Below are 23,817 nucleotides of genomic sequence, written 5' to 3'. Positions count from 1 at the left end.
ATGTGTCAGAGGAGGAGGGGACAAGGAGAATGGGGACAACTTATAGGAGATGGAAGGACGGAGTGGAAAAGATTTAGAAAGCTTGGGGACTAAATGTGCAGGAGGGTGAAAAGTATGCACAGAGATCAAGGGAACTGGAGTGATGTAGTATAAAGGGGAAGAGTAGACTGAACAAGCACATATGAAGCAGTCAGGGGAACCACGGAAAACTCCATGGCGCCTGGCTGTGGATTGGGGGCTGTGGTTTCTGTGCCAGAGAATGGATGAGAGTGACAGCAGCCATTCTCAATCTGATCCTGGTGCTACTCTGCAAATGTGAGATATTTCAAACAAGCACCAAAGAACGATAAGGAATTACTGAAAAGATAGCACTATCAAACCACTGACTGGTATGATTCACAACAAGACAGAACACTACTCTTTTTATGACAATGAGGGAGTTACAGATGGGATCAAGAATCAGTGATATAGATATACAGTTTAATGTATACATAAGAAGGAAAACTATCCCTGGGGATAGAGGAGAAAGAATACTTCCCACGCATTCGTCACGTGTGGTAGAAGGCGACTAAAGGGGACAGGTACGGGAGGCTAGAAACCCTCCCCTCCTTGTATTTTAACTTTCTGAAAAAGGAAACAGAAGGAGTCATGCAGGGAGAGCTCATCCTCCTCGAAGGCTCACATTGGGGTGTCTAAATGTGTGTGGATGTAATCAAGATGAGAAAAATGGAGAGATAGGTAGTATGTTTCAGGAAAGGAGCCTGGATGTTTTGGCTCTGAGTGAAATAAAGCTCAGGGTAAAGGGGAACAATGGTTTGGGAATGTTTTGGGAGTAAAGTCAGGGGTTGGTGAGCGGACAAGAGCAAGCAAGGGAAGGAGTAGCACTAGTCCTGAAACAGGAGTTGTGGAAGTATGTGATACAGTGTAAGGAAGTAAACTCTAGAGTGATATGGGTAAAACTGAAAGTGGATGGAGAGAGATGGGTGATTATTGGTGCCTATGCACCTGGGCATGAGAAGAAAGATCATGAGAGGCAAGTGTTTTGGAAGCAGATGAGTGAGTGTGTTAATAGTTTTCATGCACGAGACCAGGTTATAGTGATGGGTGATTTGAATGCAAAGGCGAGTAATGTGGCAATTGAGGGAATAATTGGTGCGCATGGGGTGTTCAGTGTTGTAAATGGAAATGGTGAAGAGCTTACAGATTTGTGTGCTGAAAAAGGACTGGTGATTGGGAATACCTAGTTTAAAAAGAGATATACATAAGTATACGTATGTGAGTAGGAGAGATGGCCAGAGAGCATTATTGGATTATGTGTTAATTGATATGTGCGCTAAAGAGAGACTTTTGGATGTTAATGTGCTGAGAGGTGCAACTGGAGGGATGTCTGATCATTATCTTGTGGAGGCGAAGGTGATTTGTAGAGGTTTTCAGAAAAAGAGAGAGAATGTTGGGGTGAAGAGGGTGGTGAGAGTAAGTGAGTTTGGGAAGGAGATTTGTGTGAGGAGGTACCAAGAGAGACTGAGTGCAGAATGGAAGAGAGTGAGAGCAAAGGTCATAAAGGGAGTGGGGGAGGAATGGGATGTATTTTGGGAAACAGTGATTTTTTTTTTTTTTTTTTTTTATACTTTGTCGCTGTCTCCCGCGTTTGCGAGGTAGCGCAAGGAAACAGACGAAAGAAATGGCCCAACCCCCCCCATACACATGTACATACACACGTCCACACACACAAATATACATACCTACACAGCTTTCCATGGTTTACCCCGGACGCTTCACATGCCTTGATTCAATCCACTGACAGCACGTCAACCCCTGTATACCACATCGCTCCAATTCACTCTATTCCTTGCCCTCCTTTCACCCTCCTGCATGTTCAGGCCCCGATCACACAAAATCTTTTTCACTCCATCTTTCCACCTCCAATTTGGTCTCCCTCTTCTCCTCGTTCCCTCCACCTCCGACACATATATCCTCTTGGTCAATCTTTCCTCACTCATTCTCTCCATGTGCCCAAACCATTTTAAAACACCCTCTTCTGCTCTCTCAACCACGCTCTTTTTATTTCCACACATCTCTCTTACCCTTACGTTACTTACTCGATCAAACCACCTCACACCACACATTATCCTCAAACATCTCATTTCCAGCACATCCATCCTCCTGCGCACAACTCTATCCATAGCCCACGCCTCGCAACCATACAACATTGTTGGAACTACTATTCCTTCAAACATACCCATTTTTGCTTTCCGGGATAATGTTCTCGACTTCCACACATTTTTCAAGGCTCCCAAAATTTTCGCCCCCTCCCCCACCCTATGATCCACTTCCGCTTCCATGGTTCCATCCGCTGACAGATCCACTCCCAGATATCTAAAACACTTCACTTCCTCCAGTTTTTCACCATACAAACTCACCTCCCAATTGACTTGACCCTCAACCCTACTGTACCTAATAACCTTGCTCTTATTCACATTTACTCTTAACTTTCTTCTTCCACACACTTTACCAAACTCAGTCACCAGCTTCTGCAGTTTCTCACATGAATCCGCCACCAGCGCTGTATCATCAGCGAACAACAACTGACTCACTTCCCAAGCTCTCTCATCCCCAACAGACTTCATACTTGCCCCTCTTTCCAAGACTCTTGCATTTACCTCCCTAACAACCCCATCCATAAACAGTGATGGCTTGCACAAAAGATGCTTGTGGCATGAGAAGCGTGGGAGGTGGGCAGATTAGAAAGGGTAGTGAGTGGTGGAATGAAGAAGTAAGATTATTAGTGAAAGAGAAGAGAGAGGCATTCGGATGAGCTTTGCAGAGAAATAGTGCAAATGACTGGGAGATGTCTAAAAGATAGTGCAAATGACTGGGAGATGTATAAAAGAAAAGAGGCAGGAGGCCAAGAGAAAGGTGCAAGAGGTGAAAAAGAGGGCAAATGAGAGTTGGGGTGAGACAGTATCATTAAATTTTAGGGAGAATAAAAAGATGTTTTGGAAGGAAGTAAATAAAGTGCATAAGACAAGAGAACAAATGGGAACATCAGTGAAGGGGGTTAATGGGGAGGTAATAACAAGTAGTGGTGATGTGAGGAGATGGGGTGAGTATTTTGAAGGTTTCTTGAATGTGTTAGATGATAGAGTGACAGATATAGGATGTCTTGGTCGAGGTGGTGTGCAAAGTGAAAGGCTTAGGGAGAATGATTTGGTAAACAGAGAAGAGGTAGTAAAAGCTTTGCAGATGATGAAAGCCGGCAAGGCAGTGGGTTTGGATGGTATTGCAGTGGATTTTATTAAAAAAGGAGGTGACTGTATTGTTGACTGGTTGGTAAGGATATCTAATGTATGTATGACTCATGGTGAGGTGACTGAGGATTGGCAGAATGCATGCATAATACCAGAGCACAAAGGTAAAGGGGACAAAGGAGGGTGCTCAAATCACAGAGGCATAAGTCTGTTGAGTACTCCTGGGAAATATATGGGAGGGTATTGATTGAGAGGTTGAAAGCATGTACAGAGTATCAGACTGGGGAAGAGCAGTGTGGTTTCATTAGTGGTAGAGGATGTGTGGATCAGGTGTTTGCTTTGAAGAATGTATGTGAGAAATACTTAGAAAAGCAAATGGATTTGTATGTAGCATTTATGGATCTGGAGAAGGCATGTGGTAGAGTTAACAGATATGCTCTGTGGAAGGTATCAAGAATATATGGTGTGGAGGGTAAGTTGCTAGAAGCAGTGAAAACTTTTTATCAAGGATGTAAGGCATGTGTACGAGTAGGAAGAGAGGAAAGTGATTGGTTCTCAGTGAATGTTGGTTTGTGGCGGGGTGCGTAATGTCTCCATGGTTCTTTAATTTGTTTATGGATGGGGTGGTTAGGGAGGTGAATGCAAGAGTTTTGGAGAGAGGGGCAAGTATGCAGTCTGTCATGGATGAGAGGGCTTGGGAAGTGAGTCAGTTGTTGTTCACTGATGATAAAGCGCTGGTGGCCAATTCGTGTGAGATACTGCAGAAGCTGGTGACTGAGTTTGGTAAAGTGTGTGAAAGAAAACTAAGAGTAAATGTGAATAAGAGCAAGATTATTAGGCACAGTAGGGCTGAGGGACAAGTCAATTGGGAGGTAAGTTTGAATGGAGAAAAACTGGAGGAAGTGAAGTGTTTTAGATATCTGGGAGTGGATTTGGCAGTGGATGGAACCATGGAAGCGAAAATGAGTCACAGGGTGGGGGAGGGGGGCAAAAGTTCTGGGAGCGTTGAAAAATGTGTGGAAGGTGAAAACATTATCTCAGAAAGCAAAAATAGTATGTCTGAAGGAATAGTGGTTCCACCAATGTTATATGGTTGCAAGGCGTGGGCTATAGATAGGGTTGTTAGGAGGAGGGTGGATGTGTTGGAAATGAGATGTCTGGGGACATTATATGGTGTGAGGTGGTTTGATCGAGTAAGTAATGAAAGGGTAAGAGAGATGTGTCTTGATAAAAAGAGTGTGGTTGAGAGAGCAGAAGAGGGTGTTTTGAAATGGTTTGGTCACATGGAGAGAATGTGTGAGGAAAGACTGACCAAGAGGATATATGTATCAGAGGTGGAGGGAATGAGGAGAAGTGGGAGACCAAATTGGAGGTGGAAAGATGGAGTGAAAAAGATTTTGAGCAATCAGGGCCTGAACATGCAGGAGGGTGAAAGGCGTGCAAGGAATAAAGTGAATTGGAATGATGTGGTATACCAGGGGTGACATGCTGTCAATAGATTGAACCAGGACATGTGAAGCGTCTGGGGTAAACCATGGAAAGTTTTGTGGGGCCTGGATGTTTAAAGGGAGCTGTGGTTTCGGTGCATTATACATGACAGCTAGAGACTGAGCGTGAACGAATGTGGCCTTTGTTGTCTTTTCCTAACGCTACCTTGCGCGCATGCAGGGGGAGGGGGTTGTCATTTCATGTGTGGCAGGGTGGCGATGGGAATGAATAAAGGCAGCAAGTCTGTGTAAGTATATATATATGCATACGTTGAAATGTATAGGTATGCATATGTGCGTGTGTGGACATATATGTATATACATGTGTATGTGGGTGGGTTGGGCCATTCTTTCGCCGATTTCCTTGCGCTACCACGCTAACGCAGGAGACAGCGACAAAGTATAATAAATATAAATAAAAAATAAGAAGTAAAACTGAATGAAACAAACAAATTAGAATTCATAAGCACTTCACAATCAAATCTGAGGGGTGGAACATATGAACTGTCAAGAAAGGTTACAGAACTTAAACTATAAGGTACAAAATCAAGAGAAAGAAACACAATAATTTACACATGGCACGAATTTAAAGATGGAAAATTTACTGAATCTGAAAGCCTCTCAACGTGGAAGGTAAATAGTCATAAAATTTCTAAGAATATCAAGGAACAATCCAAACATAAATGATGCAAATATATATGACAGCCAAACCAGGAAGCATGAACAGCTATTCCTTACACTACCAAAAGAAATATGCAAAGAATAACTACAGAAACACTTAATACAAAACTTGACATACGGGTGAAATCAATTCCACATGAACCCAGAATAACTAATTATGTAATGCATGCGACAATGTACAGGAACATCACCATTCATCAAACAAGGTATACCATGAGCCCTATGCGCTAGTCCTATAATTTTTGCAAAGTTTCATCATATATATTTATAGGTAGGTACAATTGTAAGCAGTGACAACTGGCTTTCCACCAAGATGACTTATATACACTTTCTTTGGCATTCACCGTGTGACTGGGATGCAATACATTCTTTCCAGCTGTGGTAGCATGTTACCAATGAAATCTATGGATAGTTGGAGGAAACAAACATCAGCTGGAATTCTAAACAAAGCAAGAAGCTCTATTCTATCATGTGATAAGAGGAGCACAGTTGTAAGGTACATCACAAGATGCAAAGAACAGTTTACAGTTCAAAAGAGATGAAAATTTCTAAGTACTGCCAGTATGAAGGATATGGATGTATCAGAATCTTGCATAATTTCTTGAGATCATTCATATTTTTCTCTTACTACAAAAGGTCTAACCTATGATTTTTTTGTTTTGTCCATATATGAGACAGATACTTATAAATTTTTTCCATGCTCTCTGTTACTCCCACCTCATTCACTGTTCGCTCATTTTTTTATCAAGCTCTTCTCTCCTCTCACTGTTTACTGATACTCTTTCTTCTTTTCCCATGCTCTTAGTTGACTGATCTACTGTGTTGTCTCTCGGTGTTCTTCTTCGAATTCCATGTTTCAACTTAGGTAGTATTTGTCCAATAAATCACTTGATTTATTATCTCCAGAAATTATGTTGTGTAAGTTTCTTATGTTTTGTCCTAAAAAGAACAATCCAATCTACATCAGCAATCTAAACATGAATAATTTTCCCTTTAATGTTCTTTTGTAAGTTCATGTTGTTCAGTCTGCTGACATTTTCATTTCCTTCATGTTCTCTCCTTTTTCCAAATTACATTCTGCAATTTTCATAATGTTATCCATGATGTATATGTCCTACCAATTTCTATGTCAGAGAAAAGTATCATGTCATTTGTGGGGATATAATCATATCATTCCTCTTTATCAGTTAATGATTTACCTCGATCAGGGTGACTGATTCACACATATTAAACACCCTGTGAGGTTATTCTTTTTCATTTAATGATCTACTGTTGTTTAATCAGTATTTGTATCTTCATCTACATTCTATTTCCCTTTTTTCACATTCAATAAAATCAATCATCGGACCTATAAGTATGAGTGAAGGTTTCTCCAGCCCTAACTTTATATCTTCCCATTCTTTCTATATTTCATTATGATCAACTAGCATGCTGTTCATTTCATTTACGACTGGGTTGCTCATTGCAAACAGTTCACATTTAATTTACCTTTTTTATCTGTTTTCCTAATGGTCTATCATACACATATACTTCTATAGCACCTTGTTTGAATTCAATCCATCAGTCTGGAGTGTTAAAAATAGTTCTAAGTCTGCTTCCTCTCAGCTTTTCACTGAACCACATTTTAGTCACATTAAAACAAATCATATTGTTATCCTTTTTTTTTTTTTTTTTTTTTTTTGCTTTGTCGCTGTCTCCCGCGTTTGCGAGGTAACGCAAGGAAACAGACGAAAGAAATGGCCCAACCCACCCCCATACACATGTATATACATACGTCCACACACGCAAATATACATACCTACACAGCTTTCCATGGTTTACCCCAGACGCTTCACATGCCCCGATTCAATCCACTGACAGCACGTCAACCCCGGTATACCACATCGCTCCAATTCACTCTATTCCTTGCCCTCCTTTCACCCTCCTGCATGTTCAGGCCCCGATCACACAAAATCTTTTTCACTCCATCTTTCCACCTCAAATTTGGTCTCCCTCTTCTCCTCGTTCCCTCCACCTCCGACACATATATCCTCTTGGTCAATCTTTCCTCACTCATTCTCTCCATGTGCCCAAACCACTTCAAAACACCCTCTTCTGCTCTCTAAACCACGCTCTTTTTATTTCCACACATCTCTCTTACCCTTACTTTACTTACTCGATCAAACCACCTCACACCACACATTGTCCTCAAACATCTCATTTCCAGCACATCCATCCTCCTGCGCACAACTCTATCCATAGCCCATGCCTCGCAACCATACAACATTGTTGGAACCACTATTCCTTCAAACATTCCCATTTTTGCTTTCCGAGATAATGTTCTCGACTTCCACACATTCTTCAAGGCTCCCAGAATTTTCGCCCCCTCCCCCACCCTATGATCCACTTCCGCTTCCATGGTTCCATCCGCTGCCAGATCCACTCCCAGATATCTAAAACACTTCACTTCCTCCAGTTTTTCTCCATTCAAACTCACCTCCCAATTGACTTGACCCTCAACCCTACTGTACCTAATAACCTTGCTCTTATTCACATTTACTCTTGTCTTCTTTCACACACTTTACCAAACTCAGTCACCAGCTTCTGCAGTTTCTCACATGAATCAGCCACCAGCGCTGTATCATCAGCGAACAACAACTGACTCACTTCCCAAGCTCTCTCATCCCCAACAGACTTCATACTTGCCCCTCTTTCCAAAACTCTTGCATTCACCTCCCTAACAACCCCATCCATAAACAAATTAAACAACCATGGAGACATCACACACCCCTGCCGCAAACCTACATTCACTGAGAACCAATCACTTTCCTCTCTTCCTACACGTACACATGCCTTACATCCTCGATAAAAACATTTCACTGCTTCTAACAACTTGCCTCCCACACCATATATTCTTAATACCTTCCACAGAGCATCTCTATCAACTCTATCATATGCCTTCTCCAGATCCATAAATGCTACATACAAATCCATTTGCTTTTCTAAGTATTTCTCACATTCTTCAAAGCAAACACCTGATCCACACATCCTCTACCACTTCTGAAACCACACTGCTCTTCCCCAATCTGATGCTCTGTACATGCCTTCATCCATCTCAATCAATACCCTCCCATATAATTTACCAGGAATACTCAACAAACTTATACCTCTGTAATTTGAGCACTCACTCTTATCCCCTTTGCCTTTGTACAATGGCACTATGCACGCATTCCGCCAATCCTCAGGCACCTCACCGTGAGTCATACATACATTAAATAACCTTACCAACCAGTCAACAATACAGTCACCCCCTTTTTTAATAAATTCCACTGCAATACCATCCAAACCTTGTTGCATTCATTATAGTAATTCACCTACATACCAGGATTCTGTGATTAGGATTTGTACATCTATATCCATATACTTACTTCTATTCCCTCGATGGGTTCTCTCTGTCATGGACTTTCTTCTTATTCTCCTACAGCAAAGGTTGCACACCTTTTTAACCTCTGGTGCTGCATTAGTACAACAATTTGTAAGCTTGGGGGCACAGTAAATATACATACTGTAATTTCTAGTTAAAACACATGCCCTAATTCTCCATTTTTGATGCAACAGAGCTACAGCTCACACTATGCAATAACCTGTCAGCCACAGAATATTGAAAGAATGGATTTTCTTATTAATTAGGCCCACACTTCATCTATGAAAAAAAGTACTCACTTCCCAGAATGGCTTCTGACAGTGAATCTTGTCAATTCATTTCTGAAACAAGTTTCTTGATATTGGGACCAATTATCGTAGTCAACTATGGGTGTGTTGGTTGTCATCTTTCAGTCTGTATGAAGCCTTTGATTGCTAAGATTCAAGTGGAGCTGATGGAGCATGCATAAGAAACAGACTTCTCTTGCAAGTATGGCCTTGAGAACAGCATTTATAAAGACTGAATACCCAGTACTCTAATGATGTTTTATTCAATTTTCCAAAAGGCACTTTGCTCAATAACAGTTCATGCCACTGTCCCATTTTGATTTATCTGTTGCTAGTATGTAATCTATATTTTTACCCGAGGATATTCCACTGGGAAAATGCATGGATTTTGACAGGGTAGTGTTGTAGGTGATAAACAAAGGTCATCTGATGGTCTTCTATAAAGTTACATTCCAAAAATCTAAAGTATATAATTTTGCATTTTCACAATCTATTTTTTCCCTTATTTCATTTTTTTTTTTTTTGTCACCTCCCATTTCCCTAATATCACTACTCTTAGGCATTCGTACTATGGTACTCCTTACTCATTCTCACAGTTACTCATTCTCACAGTTACAGCAGCCTTCATTCTTATGATACCTAACAAACACTGTGATGGGTCTTTTACTTAAGATATGCAGATGGTATAAAAATGAAATACCATGGGAAGATTCAACATGTGCAACCTTCCTTTGTAAGCAAGAAAATATATCCATGATGTACAAGGCAAAAATTATGGATGAATGTATGATACAAAAGCTGAAGCAATTGATTGCAATGTTTATCAATCAGATTATTACTATCTGAATACTTGAACTTATAACACACACATAAATTTTTGGTACAGACAATTTTACCAGAAATGGTCATAACACCTCCTTATACCCTTGCTACAGTTTCAACAATGAAAATCATATGGTGCATTACAAACTTACTTCTAGAGATATAGTGCTGAGGTCAGCTTCAAAGCCAGACATATTTCCTGGATCCTCATCCTCCTCATCCTCTTCACCTTCAATAGCCACATCAATGTCATCCTCAGTCCTCTCCATCTCACATTCTGAAGATCCTTCACTTATGGACTGCCCAGCCTAGAAATCAGAGGACGGAAAAATAACCCTGACTGTCAGATGTAGTACATTTACATAATTTTACCCAATAACAAGGCAAAGATTAAACATATTTTGGGTATAAAACAGTGACCACACAAATGAACCAACACTTCTTTTGTAATAGAAGACATGCATTTGGAAATCAAAATCTCAAACTAACTCCTAATTCTCTATCCAAAATGATCTCTCACAATCAAGTAAGGTAGCTCATGTTGACTTTCCTCCATATATCCCTATCTTCATGCTAACACCTCTCTCATCCAGTAAATTCACCATTTCTAATCTTCCCCTTTGCTATTCCATCAACCTAACTCTCATATATATGTATACTTTATCAACCTTTCAGTACTTATCCATACCATTCCTGACCAATATCCTTCATTTTTTCAAAAAATCCCTCTTATACTGTATATACCTCTCAGATTCTCATTTCTCTCTGTGTTCCCTAATCTCACTCTATCTATCTACCTACCTACCTACCTACCAACTTATCTATCTATCTATCTACATCTCTGACACCCATTCCCTCCAGGCAGTCCCATCAAGAAGATGACCACAAAAAAAATTGTCTCCACATATCCCTCTCCTCACAAGCCTCCCTCGCATACACTATTCCATGCATTCTTCCAGCATCTCTCTCCCTCTAGCACTCTTCCATTCTATTTCCCCACATCACAAGTGATCTTCCCCTCACACCAACCCCTTAAACCATACTATCATACACTTCCCTTGCAAACTCCATTTTGCATTCTTTCCACACGCCCAAACCATCTCAAAACACTTTCATCCACTCTACCACTCCAAAATTCATTCCCTTTGCATTGCCCCCTCATTCCTTTCTTTATTCCATCTTATTCTACATGCTCCTCTCAAAGAGCTCACTTCCATAGCCTGGATTCTTGTCATCTGTGACTCACTCTCACTCATCATCTACACCTAAGAAAACCCAACTAAACTAATTACATTCTTCTCACTCCGCAACTGTAAATCCATGTTTCATTCTCATGCATGAGCATATGCTAAAGATAATCCTTTTAACAGGTTATAACATACTGATGATAGAGTGGCAGATATAGGGTGTTTTGGTTGAGGTGGTGTGCAAAGTGAGAGGGTTAGGGAAAATGATTTGGTAAACAGAGAAGAGGTAGTAAAAGCTTTGCGGAAGATGAAAGCCGGCAAGGCAGCAGGTTTGGATGGTATTGCAGTGGAATTTATTAAAAAAGGGGGTGACTGTATTGTTGACTGGTTGGTAAGGTTATTTAATGTATGTATGACTCATGGTGAGGTGCCTGAGGATTGGCGGAATGCGTGCATAGTGCCATTGTACAAAGGCAAAGGGGATAAGAGTGAGTGCTCAAATTACAGAGGTATAAGTTTGTTGAGTATTCCTGGTAAATTATATGGGAGGGTATTGATTGAGAGGGTGAAGGCATGTACAGAGCATCAGATTTGGGAAGAGCAGTGTGGTTTCAGAAGTGGTAGAGGATGTGTGGATCAGGTGTTTGCTTTGAAGAATGTATGTGAGAAATACTTAGAAAAGCAAATGGATTTGTATGTAGCATTTATGGATCTGGAGAAGGCATATGATAGAGTTGATAGAGATGCTCTGTGGAAGGTATTAAGAATATATGGTGTGGGAGGCAAGTTGTTAGAAGCAGTGAAAAGTTTTTATCGAGGATGTAAGGCATGTGTACGTGTAGGAAGAGAGGAAAGTGATTGGTTCTCAGTGAATGTAGGTTTGCGGCAGGGGTGTGTGATGTCTCCATGGTTGTTTCATTTGTTTATGGATGGGGTTGTTAGGGAGGTGAATGCAAGAGTTTTGGAAAGAGGGGCAAGTATGAAGTCTGTTGGGGATGAGAGAGCTTGGGAAGTGAGTCAGTTGTTGTTTGCTGATGATACAGCGCTGGTGGCTGATTCATGTGAGAAACTGCAGAAGCTGGTGACTGAGTTTGGTAAAGTGTGTGAAAGAAGAAAGTTAAGAGTAAATGTGAATAAGAGCAAGGTTATTAGGTACAGTAGGGTTGAGGGTCAAGTCAATTGGGAGGTGAGTTTGAATGGAGAAAAACTGGAGGAAGTGGAGTGTTTTAGATATCTGGGAGTGGATCTGGCAGCGGATGGAACCATGGAAGCGGAAGTGGATCACAGGGTGGGGGAGGGGGCGAAAATTCTGGGAGTCTTGAAGAATGTGTGGAAGTCGAGAACATTATCTCGGAAAGCAAAAATGGGTATGTTTGAAGGAATAGTGGTTCCAACAATGTTGTATGGTTGCGAGGCATGGGCTATGGATAGAGTTGTGCGCAGGAGGATGGATGTGCTGGAAATGAGATGTTTGAGGACAATGTGTGGTGTGAGGTGGTTTGATCGAGTAAGTAACGTAAGGGTAAGAGAGATGTGTGGAAATAAAAAGAGCGTGGTTGAGAGAGCAGAAGAGGGTGTTTTGAAATGGTTTGGTCACATGGAGAGAATGAGTGAGGAAAGATTGACCAAGAGGATATATGTGTTGGAGGTGGAGGGAACGAGGAGAAGAGGGAGACCAAAGTGGAGGTGGAAAGATGGAGTGAAAAAGATTTTGTGTGATCGGGGCCTGAACATGCAGGAGGGTGAAAGGAGGGCAAGGAATAGAGTGAATTGGAGCGATGTGGTATACCGGGGTTGACGTGCTGTCAGTGGATTGAATCAAGGCATGTGAAGCGTCTGGGGTAAACCATGGAAAGCTGTGTAGGTATGTATATTTGCGTGTGTGGACATATGTATATACATGTGTATGGGGGTGGGTTGGGCCATTTCTTTCGTCTGTTTCCTTGCGCTACCTCGCAAACGCGGGAGACAGCGACAAAAAAAAAAAACATATTGACAAGCTTACATTCATTACTATTTAACCATATTTTGCATACAGAACCTTCCTTCTTACATGCTCATATGACTAAGCTGCTCTTGTGAGCATTTACTTTCATTTACTTTCTCACTGCTTTTACAAATTCCCTTATAATATCCTACAGGCTTTTGAATTCTTCTTTTTAAAACAACATGGTGAAGTCAGAAATATGCCCTAATCATGGCCATTTTGCACGAATGAAAAAGGAAAATAATCATAGCTCCTTAGGTGTTTACAGACTTTAATCTTGAAGGTGGAACAGTTGCAAGGAGAGAAGATAAAAGGAATAGAATTCCACAGCATCATTATTCAAGAAAAGGAGGAGGTATAATAATGGTCAAACCTTGTGTGGTTGGTCCCTATCCAAAACCTATGGAAAGCAGCAACTTATCATCTATTTCATTTATATCATTTACTTTGCTTTGTCGCTGTCTCCCACATTTGCGAGGTAGCGCAAGGAAACAGACGAAAGAAATGGCCCAACCCACCCCCATACACATGTATATACATACACGTCCACACACACAAATATACATACCTATACATCTCAATGTACACATATATATACACACACAGACATATACATATATACACATGTACATAATTCATATTGTCTGCCTTTATCTATTCCCATCGCCACCTCGCCACACGTGAAATAACATCCCCCTCCCCCCTCATGTGTGCGAGAACATCCTGAAGCTCCATTTATTTCCATCATTTCTTATTCAGTTCCTCTACTGAAACTAGACACCACAACTGAACTTATGACTCAATTCACTAAGATGACAACTAAACAATACAGACATAAAGCTTCCAGTTTCATTTCAGCTTCAGCCTTAATTTACTCACCTCATTTCTCTCTATGCACTCAGGAGAGAGTGGATGTAAGAACAGCCATTTTTCATCTGTTCCTGACAATACCCCATTCCAATGGAAATGAGCAAAAAGTAAGAAAAACAACTTCATTATTACCTGTTACCACTTCCCCACTTGCCCCCCTTCACAGATGTTCCCATTTGCTCCCTTTTTTTTCACACACTATTAAAGTCCTTCCAAAAAATCTTTTGAGGAATCCTGTGTAGTTGCCCCTGATATATCCAAGGCTTCTGATGGTATCACACCAGGGTCTCATCTCTAAGCTCCCCTCTTTGGGCTTCCCTCCCTCACTTTGCTCTCTCATATCTACCTTCCTCTCAGGCCAATCTATCTCCATAGTTGTCGATGGATCAGCCTCTCTGCCTTTCTCCATCAACAGCAGTGTCCCTCAAGATTCTGTCCTAACTAGTACACTTTTTCTCCTATATTTCAAAGATTTCCTTCTTTCCACTTAATATCCGTCAATTCTGCTCCTTCCGTCACTTAATCTGCATCTCCTCTCGTCACAACTTCCTTAATAAACTAAGACTTGGAAAGGATATCTCAGCAGGGCAGACGAAATCTAGGTAAGTTTAATGCCTCCAAGGCCCAGTTTCTACCCATCTCTCGATTATAATTCCTCATAACTTTCCTCTCCTTCAACAGTTCCATAATTCCACCTCTTGACTCAATACACGGACTTGGTATTACTGTAACATCCACTCCATCTTGGAACCCACATCATGGGAATAGCTGCCTCTAAGAAACTGGGAGTCCTGTTTAGATGTCAAAATCTCTTTTCTTCTGAACAGTTGCTCCATTTATAAAAAGGAGTGATCCTAGTGGTTCTAGCTCTGCATTCTTACAGGAAAGGGTAGAGTCAAAAGCATTCAGACTTATAATCTATATTCTACCTATCTTTGTTTTTCATGCATATTTGCCATTTCCCTTCAGGAACTTCCTCAAGGGGTTGGCCATGGTAAAAGAGTCTCCATCGCTGCTGAACACTAGAGCCACTTCTTAGCCATTAATGCCACTGGCAGAGGACAACTCTAACACAGTGTTTTCAGAGGCTCCTACATATTGTTCCACCTAACTAATTCTACCTAATGTTTCTGCCAAACATTCCAACCAACCACTTCTATCTACTGCTCCCAGATAATCCTCCTTCTATCTAATGCTCCTGTCTAAAGTTCTAACCTACTCCTTTTATCTGTTGCTCTTACCATTTTGCACAGCATTAAACACAGGAAAATCTAGTTAAGAAGAATGAGTTAAGCAAGATAAGTTTTGTCAAGTGTTATGTGTGACAAGGAGAGATTTTATGCTTGTGGAGAGAATGCCAGCAGTTCAACATGTGGGTGAAGCAGAAAGAAAAGACAGCTACCTGGGTTAAAGAAGTTTAACATGAAAACCATCCAAACGCTGGCTCATAAAGTATTCTGATGTTAGTTTGCGTCTATGTGTGGAGATAACAGGACAACGGTGTAGTGATTGGTATCTCTGTTATGGTTGTTGCATCATGGGCATGAAAGGTCTTGGCATATATAGAAACAGTGTTTGTAGTGCTGTAGGGATGGATAATGTCTGGAGCATAGATTGGAAAGTATGAATCGTGCTTGTCTGAGGAGTATTGATTCAGACTGGTTTATGTCTAGTGGGATGGAGTTTAAGACTGAGTTGGGAGAGTGGATGTCTAGTGCTTGACAGGTTATTTCAATGTGACTACATTTTGTCAGTGTTATATTTTATTGGGGAAGGGGTTATCTGTGAGTACAAATTGCTGAAATGTGAGCCAAGGTTAAGTTTCTTACTTCTAACTGGAGGTTTGTGGTTAGTTGTGTAGTGGTTTGGGTTAAAGGGGTGTTCAGGAAGCTGGCCCTGCATACTGGGTGGGTCCTGGGGTCAATAAGTGTTGTGATGTTTTGTGTCTGTCTTTGTGGATTAAGAGATGGATACTGAGTAGTAAATGTTCAATATTACCAATGTGGGGGTTTAACTGTGGGTTTGTGCCGATGGAGTTCTGGGAGGTTTTCAGAATGTAGATGTGAAAGGAAACCTTGCAAATTTCTGGGAAGTATAGTTTCATATAAGTGACTTATAATCTCTCCAAGACTAACTTCAAAACTTGACGCAATTGCCCTATACCACAACACTGGTTCACTTTCCCTCTTCTATCGGTATTAATCTGGTTTTTCTCCCAAGAGCTGGCTGCTTGTGTGCCCCCACCAGAACACAGACAACGCAAAACTCAGCAAGATGTTGCGGGACATAATTACTGTGTGGCCATTAGTAACTCAAGGGTGGATCGTTTTGATAACAGTTTCTTTCCATACAACTTGAAAATCTGGAATTCAGTAACCCCTCTTGTCTTTCCCAGTAACTATATCATGGTACATTCTAAAAGACAGACTTATCCTTTCCTCCAGAATTCATAAATGCTTTCTATTCTCTCTCTTTTTCCATTTAATTGTCTCCATATTTCAATTAAGGCCAAACCATGAAGTGGACTTTCGTCTGTGACTGGAGCCTCCAACGTAAAAAGAGTAAAATACTTATGTGTCTCTATCTTTAAAACCAGACATTCCCAATTATCATTCCTCTTTCCACACATAACTCCATAAGCTGTTAACATTTCAAATGACATTACTGAATACTCCATCCTTCCAATTACACCTTCAACTGTCACATTACTCTTATTCACATTTAAATCATCCATCACTAACACCCAGTCACTTGCGCTTACCGCTTTACCACCAATATGCTCCCAAAAGTTTCCTATTTCTTCCTGGTTGAGGCTTACATTACTAGCCTCTTGGTTGTTTTATCATTCTTTTTATAATGTTCTTTAACTTCAAGAGTAAAACAGTATTCTTTTTAACCTAATTACTCTGCTATATAAGATGTGTATCAGTGATTGGATGGCCAATCAAAAGACAGCACCAGGGGAAAATAACACTCTTTTGTTTCAATTATGATTTTTTTTTTTTTACTTCATATACTGTTCTACAAGCTCACATGAACTAAACCTAGGCAAATTGGATGGCATCCACTTTGCTACTCTGGTATTTTCAAGCTGGTTTTGGCACATTTCTGGGTTTTGTCACATTCTAAGTTGCCAAAGTCAGCAGAGGCAGGGTAAGGTGATGAGTTGCTTCAAGACTAGAGGATAGATATAACAGCTGTTTACTATTTTCTGTGTGTATTATATTGTAGAGTATTTTCAATGTTTAAGTGATATTTAGTGTATTATTTGGTACAGTGCTGTATATGAATTCCATGGTTTACATAAAGTTTTGATAATCATTTTAAGTATTTTTAGCCTTCAGTCTCAAACCCCCTTTGATAAAGTACAGTGAATTTTTTTACACTTTAGACAACCCTTTTTCATATGTTCTTCACTAATTCATACACTAAAAATAAATTGCACAGAGTACAATATAACGAAAAATCTTGTAAAAGAAATACAGGCAGCACACAACTGTACTGTTCAGAAAGTTTGCAGTCCATGTCAGCAAGTGACTGTCTTCCTGTTTAGAGCATAAATATTTACTTGGTAAATGATAAGGTAAATTGTACAATAAAAAGACTATGGGTGAGAGAGTGGTTTGGTCACATGGAGAGAATGAGTGAGGAAAGATTGACAAAGAGGAAATATGTGTCAGAGGTGGAGGGAATGAGGAGAAGTTGGTGACCAAATTGGAGGTGGAATGAAGGAGTAAAAAAGATACTGAGTGATGGGGCCTGAACATACAGGAGGGTGAAAGGCATGCAAGGAATAGAGTGAATTGGAAGGATGTGGTAAACTGGGGTCAATGTGCTGTCAATGGATTGAACCACACCATGTGAAGTGTCTGGAGGAAACCATGGAAAGTTTTGTGGAGCATAGATGTGGAAAGGGGGCTGTAGTTTCAGTGCATTACACATAACAGCTAAAGACTGTGAACGAATGTGGCCTTTGTTGTCTTTCCTAACACTACGTCGCACAAGTGCAGGAGGAAGGGAGTGTCACTTCATGTGTGGCGGAGTGGCAACAGGACTAAATGAAGGCAGCGAGTATGAATCATGTACATGTGTATACATAAAAATGTCTGAGTATATATATGTACACATTGAAATTTTTTTTTTTTGCTTTGTCACTGTCTCCCGCGTTTGCGAGGTAGCGCAAGGAAACAGACGAAAGAAATGGCCCAACCCACCCCCATACACATGTATATACATACGTCCACACACGCAAATATACATACCTACACAGCTTTCCATGGTTTACCCCAGACGCTTCACACGCCCTGATTCAATCCACTGACAGCACATCAACCCCGGTATACCACATCGATCCAATTCACTCTATTCCTTGCCCGCCTTTCACCCTCCTGCATGTTCAGGCCCCGATCACACAAAATCTTTTTCACTCCATCTTTCCACCTCAAATTTGGTCTCCCACTTCTCCTCGTTCCCTCCACCTCCGACACATATATCCTCTTGGTCAATCTTTCCTCACTCATTCTCTCCATGTGCCCAAACGATTTCAAAACACCCTCTTCTGCTCTCTCAACCACGCTCTTTTTATTTCCACACATCACTCTTACCCTTACGTTACTTACTCGATCAAACCACCTCACACCACACATTGTCCTCAAACATCTCATTTCCAGCACATCCATCCTCCTGCACACAACTCTATCCATAGCCCACGCCTCGCAACCATACAACATTGTTGGAACCACTATTCCTTCAAACATACCCATTTTTGCTTTCCGAGATAATGTTCTCGACTTCCACACATTCTTCAAGGCTCCCAGGATTTTCGCCCCCTTCCCCACCCTATGATCCACTTCCGCTTCCATGGTTCCATCCGCTGCCAGATCCACTCCCAGATATCTAAAACACTTCACTTCCTCCAGTTTTTCTCCATTCAAACTTACCTCCCAATTGACTTGACCCTCAACCCTACTGTACCTAATAACCTTGCTCTTATTCACATTTACTCTTAACTTTCTTCTTTCACACACTTTACCAAACTCAGTCACCAGCTTCTGCAGTTTCTCACATGAATCAGCCACCAGCGCTGTATCATCAGCAAACAACAACTGACTCACTTCCCAAGCTCTCTCATCCCCAACAGACTTCATACTTGCCTCTCTTTCCAAAACTCTTGCATTCACCTCCCTAACAACCCCATCCAGAAACAAATTAAACAACCATGGAGACATCACACACCCCTGCCGCAAACCTACATTCACTGAGAACCAGTCACTTTCCTCTCTTCCTACACGTACACATGCCTTACGTCCTCGATAAAAACTTTCCACTGCTTCTAACAACTTGCCTCCCACACCATATATTCTTAATACCTTCCACAGAGCATCTCTATCAACTCTATCATATGCCTTCTCCAGATCCATAAATGCTACATACAAATCCATTTGCTTTTCTAAGTATTTCTCACATACATTCTTCAAAGCAAACACCTGATCGACACATCCTCTACCACTTCTGAAACCACACTGCTCTTCCCCAATCTCATGCTCTGTACATGCCTTCACCCTCTCAATCAATACCCTCCCATATAATTAACCAGGAATACTCAACAAACTTTTTTTTTTTTTTTTTTTTTTTTTGCTTTGTCGCTGTCTCCCGCGTTTGCGAGGTAGCGCAAGGAAACAGACGAAAGAAATGGCCCAACCCACCCCCATACACATGTATATACATATGTCCACACACGCAAATATACATACCAACACAGCTTTCCATGGTTTACCCCAGACGCTTCACATGCCTTGATTCAATCCACTGACAGCACGTCAACCCCGGTATACCACATCGCTCCAATTCACTCTATTCCTTGCCCTCCTTTCACCCTCCTGCATGTTCAGGCCCCGATCACACAAAATCTTTTTCACTCCATCTTTCCACCTCCAATTTGGTCTCCCTCTTCTCCTCGTTCCCTCCACCTCCGACACATATATCCTCTTGGTCAATCTTTCCTCACTCATTCTCTCCATGTGCCCAAACCATTTCAAAACACCCTCTTCTGCTCTCTCAACCACACTCTTTTTATTTCCACACATCTCTCTTACCCTTACGTTACTTACTCGATCAAACCACCTCACAACACACATTGTCCTCAAACATCTCATTTCCAGCACATCCATCCTCCTGCGCACAACTCTATCCATAGTCCACGCCTCGCAACCATACAACATTGTTGGAACCACTATTCCTTCAAACATACCCATTTTTGCTTTCCGAGATAATGTTCTTGACTTCCACACATTCTTCAAGGCTCCCAGGATTTTTGCCCCCTCCCCCACCCTATGATCCACTTCCGCTTCCATGGTTCCATCCGCTGCCAGATCCACTCCCAGATATCTAAAACACTTCACTTCCTCCAGTTTTTCTCCATTCAAACTCACCTCCCAATTGACTTGACCCTCAACCCTACTGTACCTAATAACCTTGCTCTTATTCACATTTACTCTTAACTTTCTTCTTTCACACACTTTACCAAACTCAGTCACCAGCTTCTGCAGTTTCTCACATGAATCAGCCACCAGCGCTGTATCATCAGCGAACAACAACTGACTCACTTCCCAAGCTCTCTCATCCCCAACAGACTTCATACTTGCCCCTCTTTCCAAAACTCTTGCATTCACCTCCCTAACAACCCCATCCAGAAACAAATTAAACAACCATGGAGACATCACACACCCCTGCCGCAAACCTACATTCGCTGAGAACCAATCACTTTCCTCTCTTCCTACACGTACACATGCCTTACATCCTCGATAAAAACTTTTCACTGCTTCTAACAACTTGCCTCCCACACCATATATTCTTAATACCTTCCACAGAGCATCTCTATCAACTCTATCATATGCCTTCTCCAGATCCATAAATGCTACATACAAATCTATTTGCTTTTCTAAGTATTTCTCACATACATTCTTCAAAGCAAACACCTGATCCACACATCCTCTACCACTTCTGAAACCACACTGCTCTTCCCCAATCTGATGCTCTGTACATGCCTTCACCCTCTCAATCAATATCCTCCCATATAATTTACCAGGGATACTCAACAAACTTATACCTCTGTAATTTGAGCACTCACTCTTATCCCCTTTGCCTTTGTACAATGGCACTATGCACGCATTCCGCCAATCCTCAGGCACCTCACCATGAGTCATACATACATTAAATAACCTTACCAACCAGTCAATAATACAGTCACCCCCTTTTTTAATAAATTCCACTGCAATACCATCCAAACCTGCTGCCTTGCAGGCTTTCATCTTCCACAAAGCTTTTACTACCTCTTCTCTGTTTACCAAATCATTTTCCCTAACCCTCTCACTTTGCACACCACCTCGACCAAAACTCCCTATATCTGCCACTCTATCATCAAACACATTCAACAAACCTTCAAAATACTCACTCCATCTCCTTCTCACATCACCACTACTTGTTATCACCTCCCCATTTGCGCCCTTCACTGAAGTTCCCATTTGCTCCCTTGTCTTACGCACTTTATTTACCTCCTTCCAGAACATCTTTTTATTCTCCCTAAAATTTAATGATACTCTCTCACCCCAACTCTCATTTGCCCTCTTTTTCACCTCTTGCACCTTTCTCAGTTGTTGTTCGCTGATGATACAACGCTGGTGGCTGATGCAGTAGAGAAACTGCTGAAGCTGGTGACTGAGTTTGGTAAAGTGTGTGAAAGAAGAAAGCTAAGAGTAAATATGAATATGAGCAAGGTTATTAGGTACAGTAGGGTTGAGGGTCAAGTCAATTGGGAGGTAAGTTTGAATGGAGAAAAACGGGAGGCAGTGAAGTGTTTTAGATATCTGGGAGTGGATTTGGCAGCGGATGGAACCATGGAATCGGAAGTGAATCATAGGGTGGGGGAGGGGGCAAAAGTTCTGAGAGCATTGAAAAATGTGTGGAAGGCGAGAACGTTATCTCGGAAAGCAAAAATAGGTGTTTGAATGAATAGTGGTTGTGAGGTATGGGCTATAGACAGAGATGTGCGGAGGAGGGTGGATCTGCTGGAAATGAGATGTTTGAGGACAATAGGTGGTGTGAGGTGGTTTGATCGAGTAAGTAATGAAAGGGTAAGAGAGATGTGTGGTAATAAAAAGTGTGTGGTTTAGACAGCAGAAGAGGGTGTTTTGAAATGGTTTGGTCACATGGAGAAAATGAGTGAGGAAAGATTGACAAAGACGATATATGTGTCAGAGGTGGAGGGAACAAGGAGAAGTGGGAGACCAAATTGTTGGTGGAAAGATGGAGTGTAAAAGACTTTGAGTGATTGGGGCCTCAACATGCAGAAGGGCGAAAAGCGTGCAAGGAATAGAGTGAATTGGAACGATGTGGTATACCGGGGTCGACGTGCTGTCAATGGATTGAACCAGGGCAACTGAAACATCTGGGGTAAACCATGGAAAGTTTTGTGGGGCCTGGATATGGAAAGAGAGCTGTGGTTTCGGTGCATTGTACATGTCAGCTAGAGACTGAGTGTGAATGAATGTGGCCTTTGTTGTCTTTTCCTAGTGCTACCTCGAGCACAAGCGACGGGGAGGGGGTTGTCATTTCATGTGTGGTGGGGTGGCGACGGGAATGAATAAGGGCAAACAGTATGAATTATGTATATGTGTATATATGTATATGTCTGTGTGGGTATATATATGTATACGTTGAGATGAACATAGAAAAACTGGAGGAAGTAAAGTGTTTTAGATATCTGGGAGTGGATCTGGCAGCAGATGGAACCATGGAAGCAGAAGTGAATCATAGGGTGGGGGAGGGGGCAAAAATTCTGAGACCCTTGAAGAATGTTTGGAAGTCGAGAACATTATCTCGGAAAGCAAAAATGGGTATATTTGAAGGAATAATGGTTCCAACAATGTTATATGGTTGCAAGGCGTGGGCTATGGATAGAGTTGTGCGCAGGAGGGTGGATGTGCTGGAAATGAGATGTTTGAGGACAATATGTGGTGTGAGGTGGTTGATCGAGTAAGTAATAATAGGGTAAGAGAGATGTGTGGTAATAAAAAGAGTGTGGTTGAGAAAACAGAAGAGGGTGTTTTGAAATGGTTTGGTCACATGGAGAGAATGAGTGAGGAAAGATTGACCAAGAGGATATATGTGTCAGAGGTGGAGGGTACGAGGAGAAGTGGGAGACCAAATTGGAGGTGGAAAGATGTAGTGAAAAAGATTTTCAGTGATCAGGGCCTGAACATGCAGGAGGGTGAAAGGTGTGCAAGGAATAGAGTGAATTGGATTGATGTGGTATACCGGGGTCGACGTGCTGTCAATGGATTGAACCAAGGCAACTGAAACATCTGGGGTATACCATGGAAAGTTCTGTGGGCCTGGATTTGGAAAGGGAGCTGTGGTTTCGCTGCATTATTACATGACAGCTAGAGAATGAGTGTGAATGAATGGGGCCTTTCTTGTCCTTTCCTAGCGCCACCTCGCACACACGAGGGGGGAGGGGGTTGTTATTCCATGTGTGGCGAGGTGGCGATGGGAATAAATAAAGGCAGACAGTATGAATTATGTACATGTGTATATATGTATATGTCTGTGTGTGTACATATATGTGTACATTGAGATGTATAGGTATGTATCTTTGCGTGTGTGGACGTGTATGTATATATATGTGTATGTGGGTGGGTTTGGCCATTCTTTCGTCTGTTTCCTTGCGGTCTCGCTAACGCGGGAGACAGTGACAAAGCAAAATAAATACATAAATAACGTTGAGATGTAAAGGTATGTATATTTGCGTGTGTGGACATGTATGTATATACATGTTTATGTGGGTG

General features: G+C 41.5%; 1 protein-coding gene across 5 annotated transcripts in view; it reads right to left on the bottom strand.

The window, feature by feature from the left end:
• LOC139760116 (terminal uridylyltransferase 7-like) overlaps positions 1-23,817 on the bottom strand; it is a 303,262-nt gene that overhangs the window by 149,303 nt on the left and 130,142 nt on the right. For all 5 annotated transcript variants that reach the window (XM_071682971.1, XM_071682991.1, XM_071683010.1 and 2 more), the window contains one exon: positions 10,081-10,236. In XM_071682971.1, the coding sequence (XP_071539072.1) occupies positions 10,081-10,236 (156 nt within the window). The remainder of the gene's footprint in view (positions 1-10,080; positions 10,237-23,817) is intronic.

This window comes from Panulirus ornatus, chromosome 3, assembly GCF_036320965.1.
Source record: "Panulirus ornatus isolate Po-2019 chromosome 3, ASM3632096v1, whole genome shotgun sequence".
Taxonomy (NCBI): domain Eukaryota; kingdom Metazoa; phylum Arthropoda; class Malacostraca; order Decapoda; family Palinuridae; genus Panulirus; species Panulirus ornatus.
The sequence above is the reverse complement of the archived record's forward strand: the minus strand, read 5'-3'. Positions and strand labels throughout refer to the sequence as shown.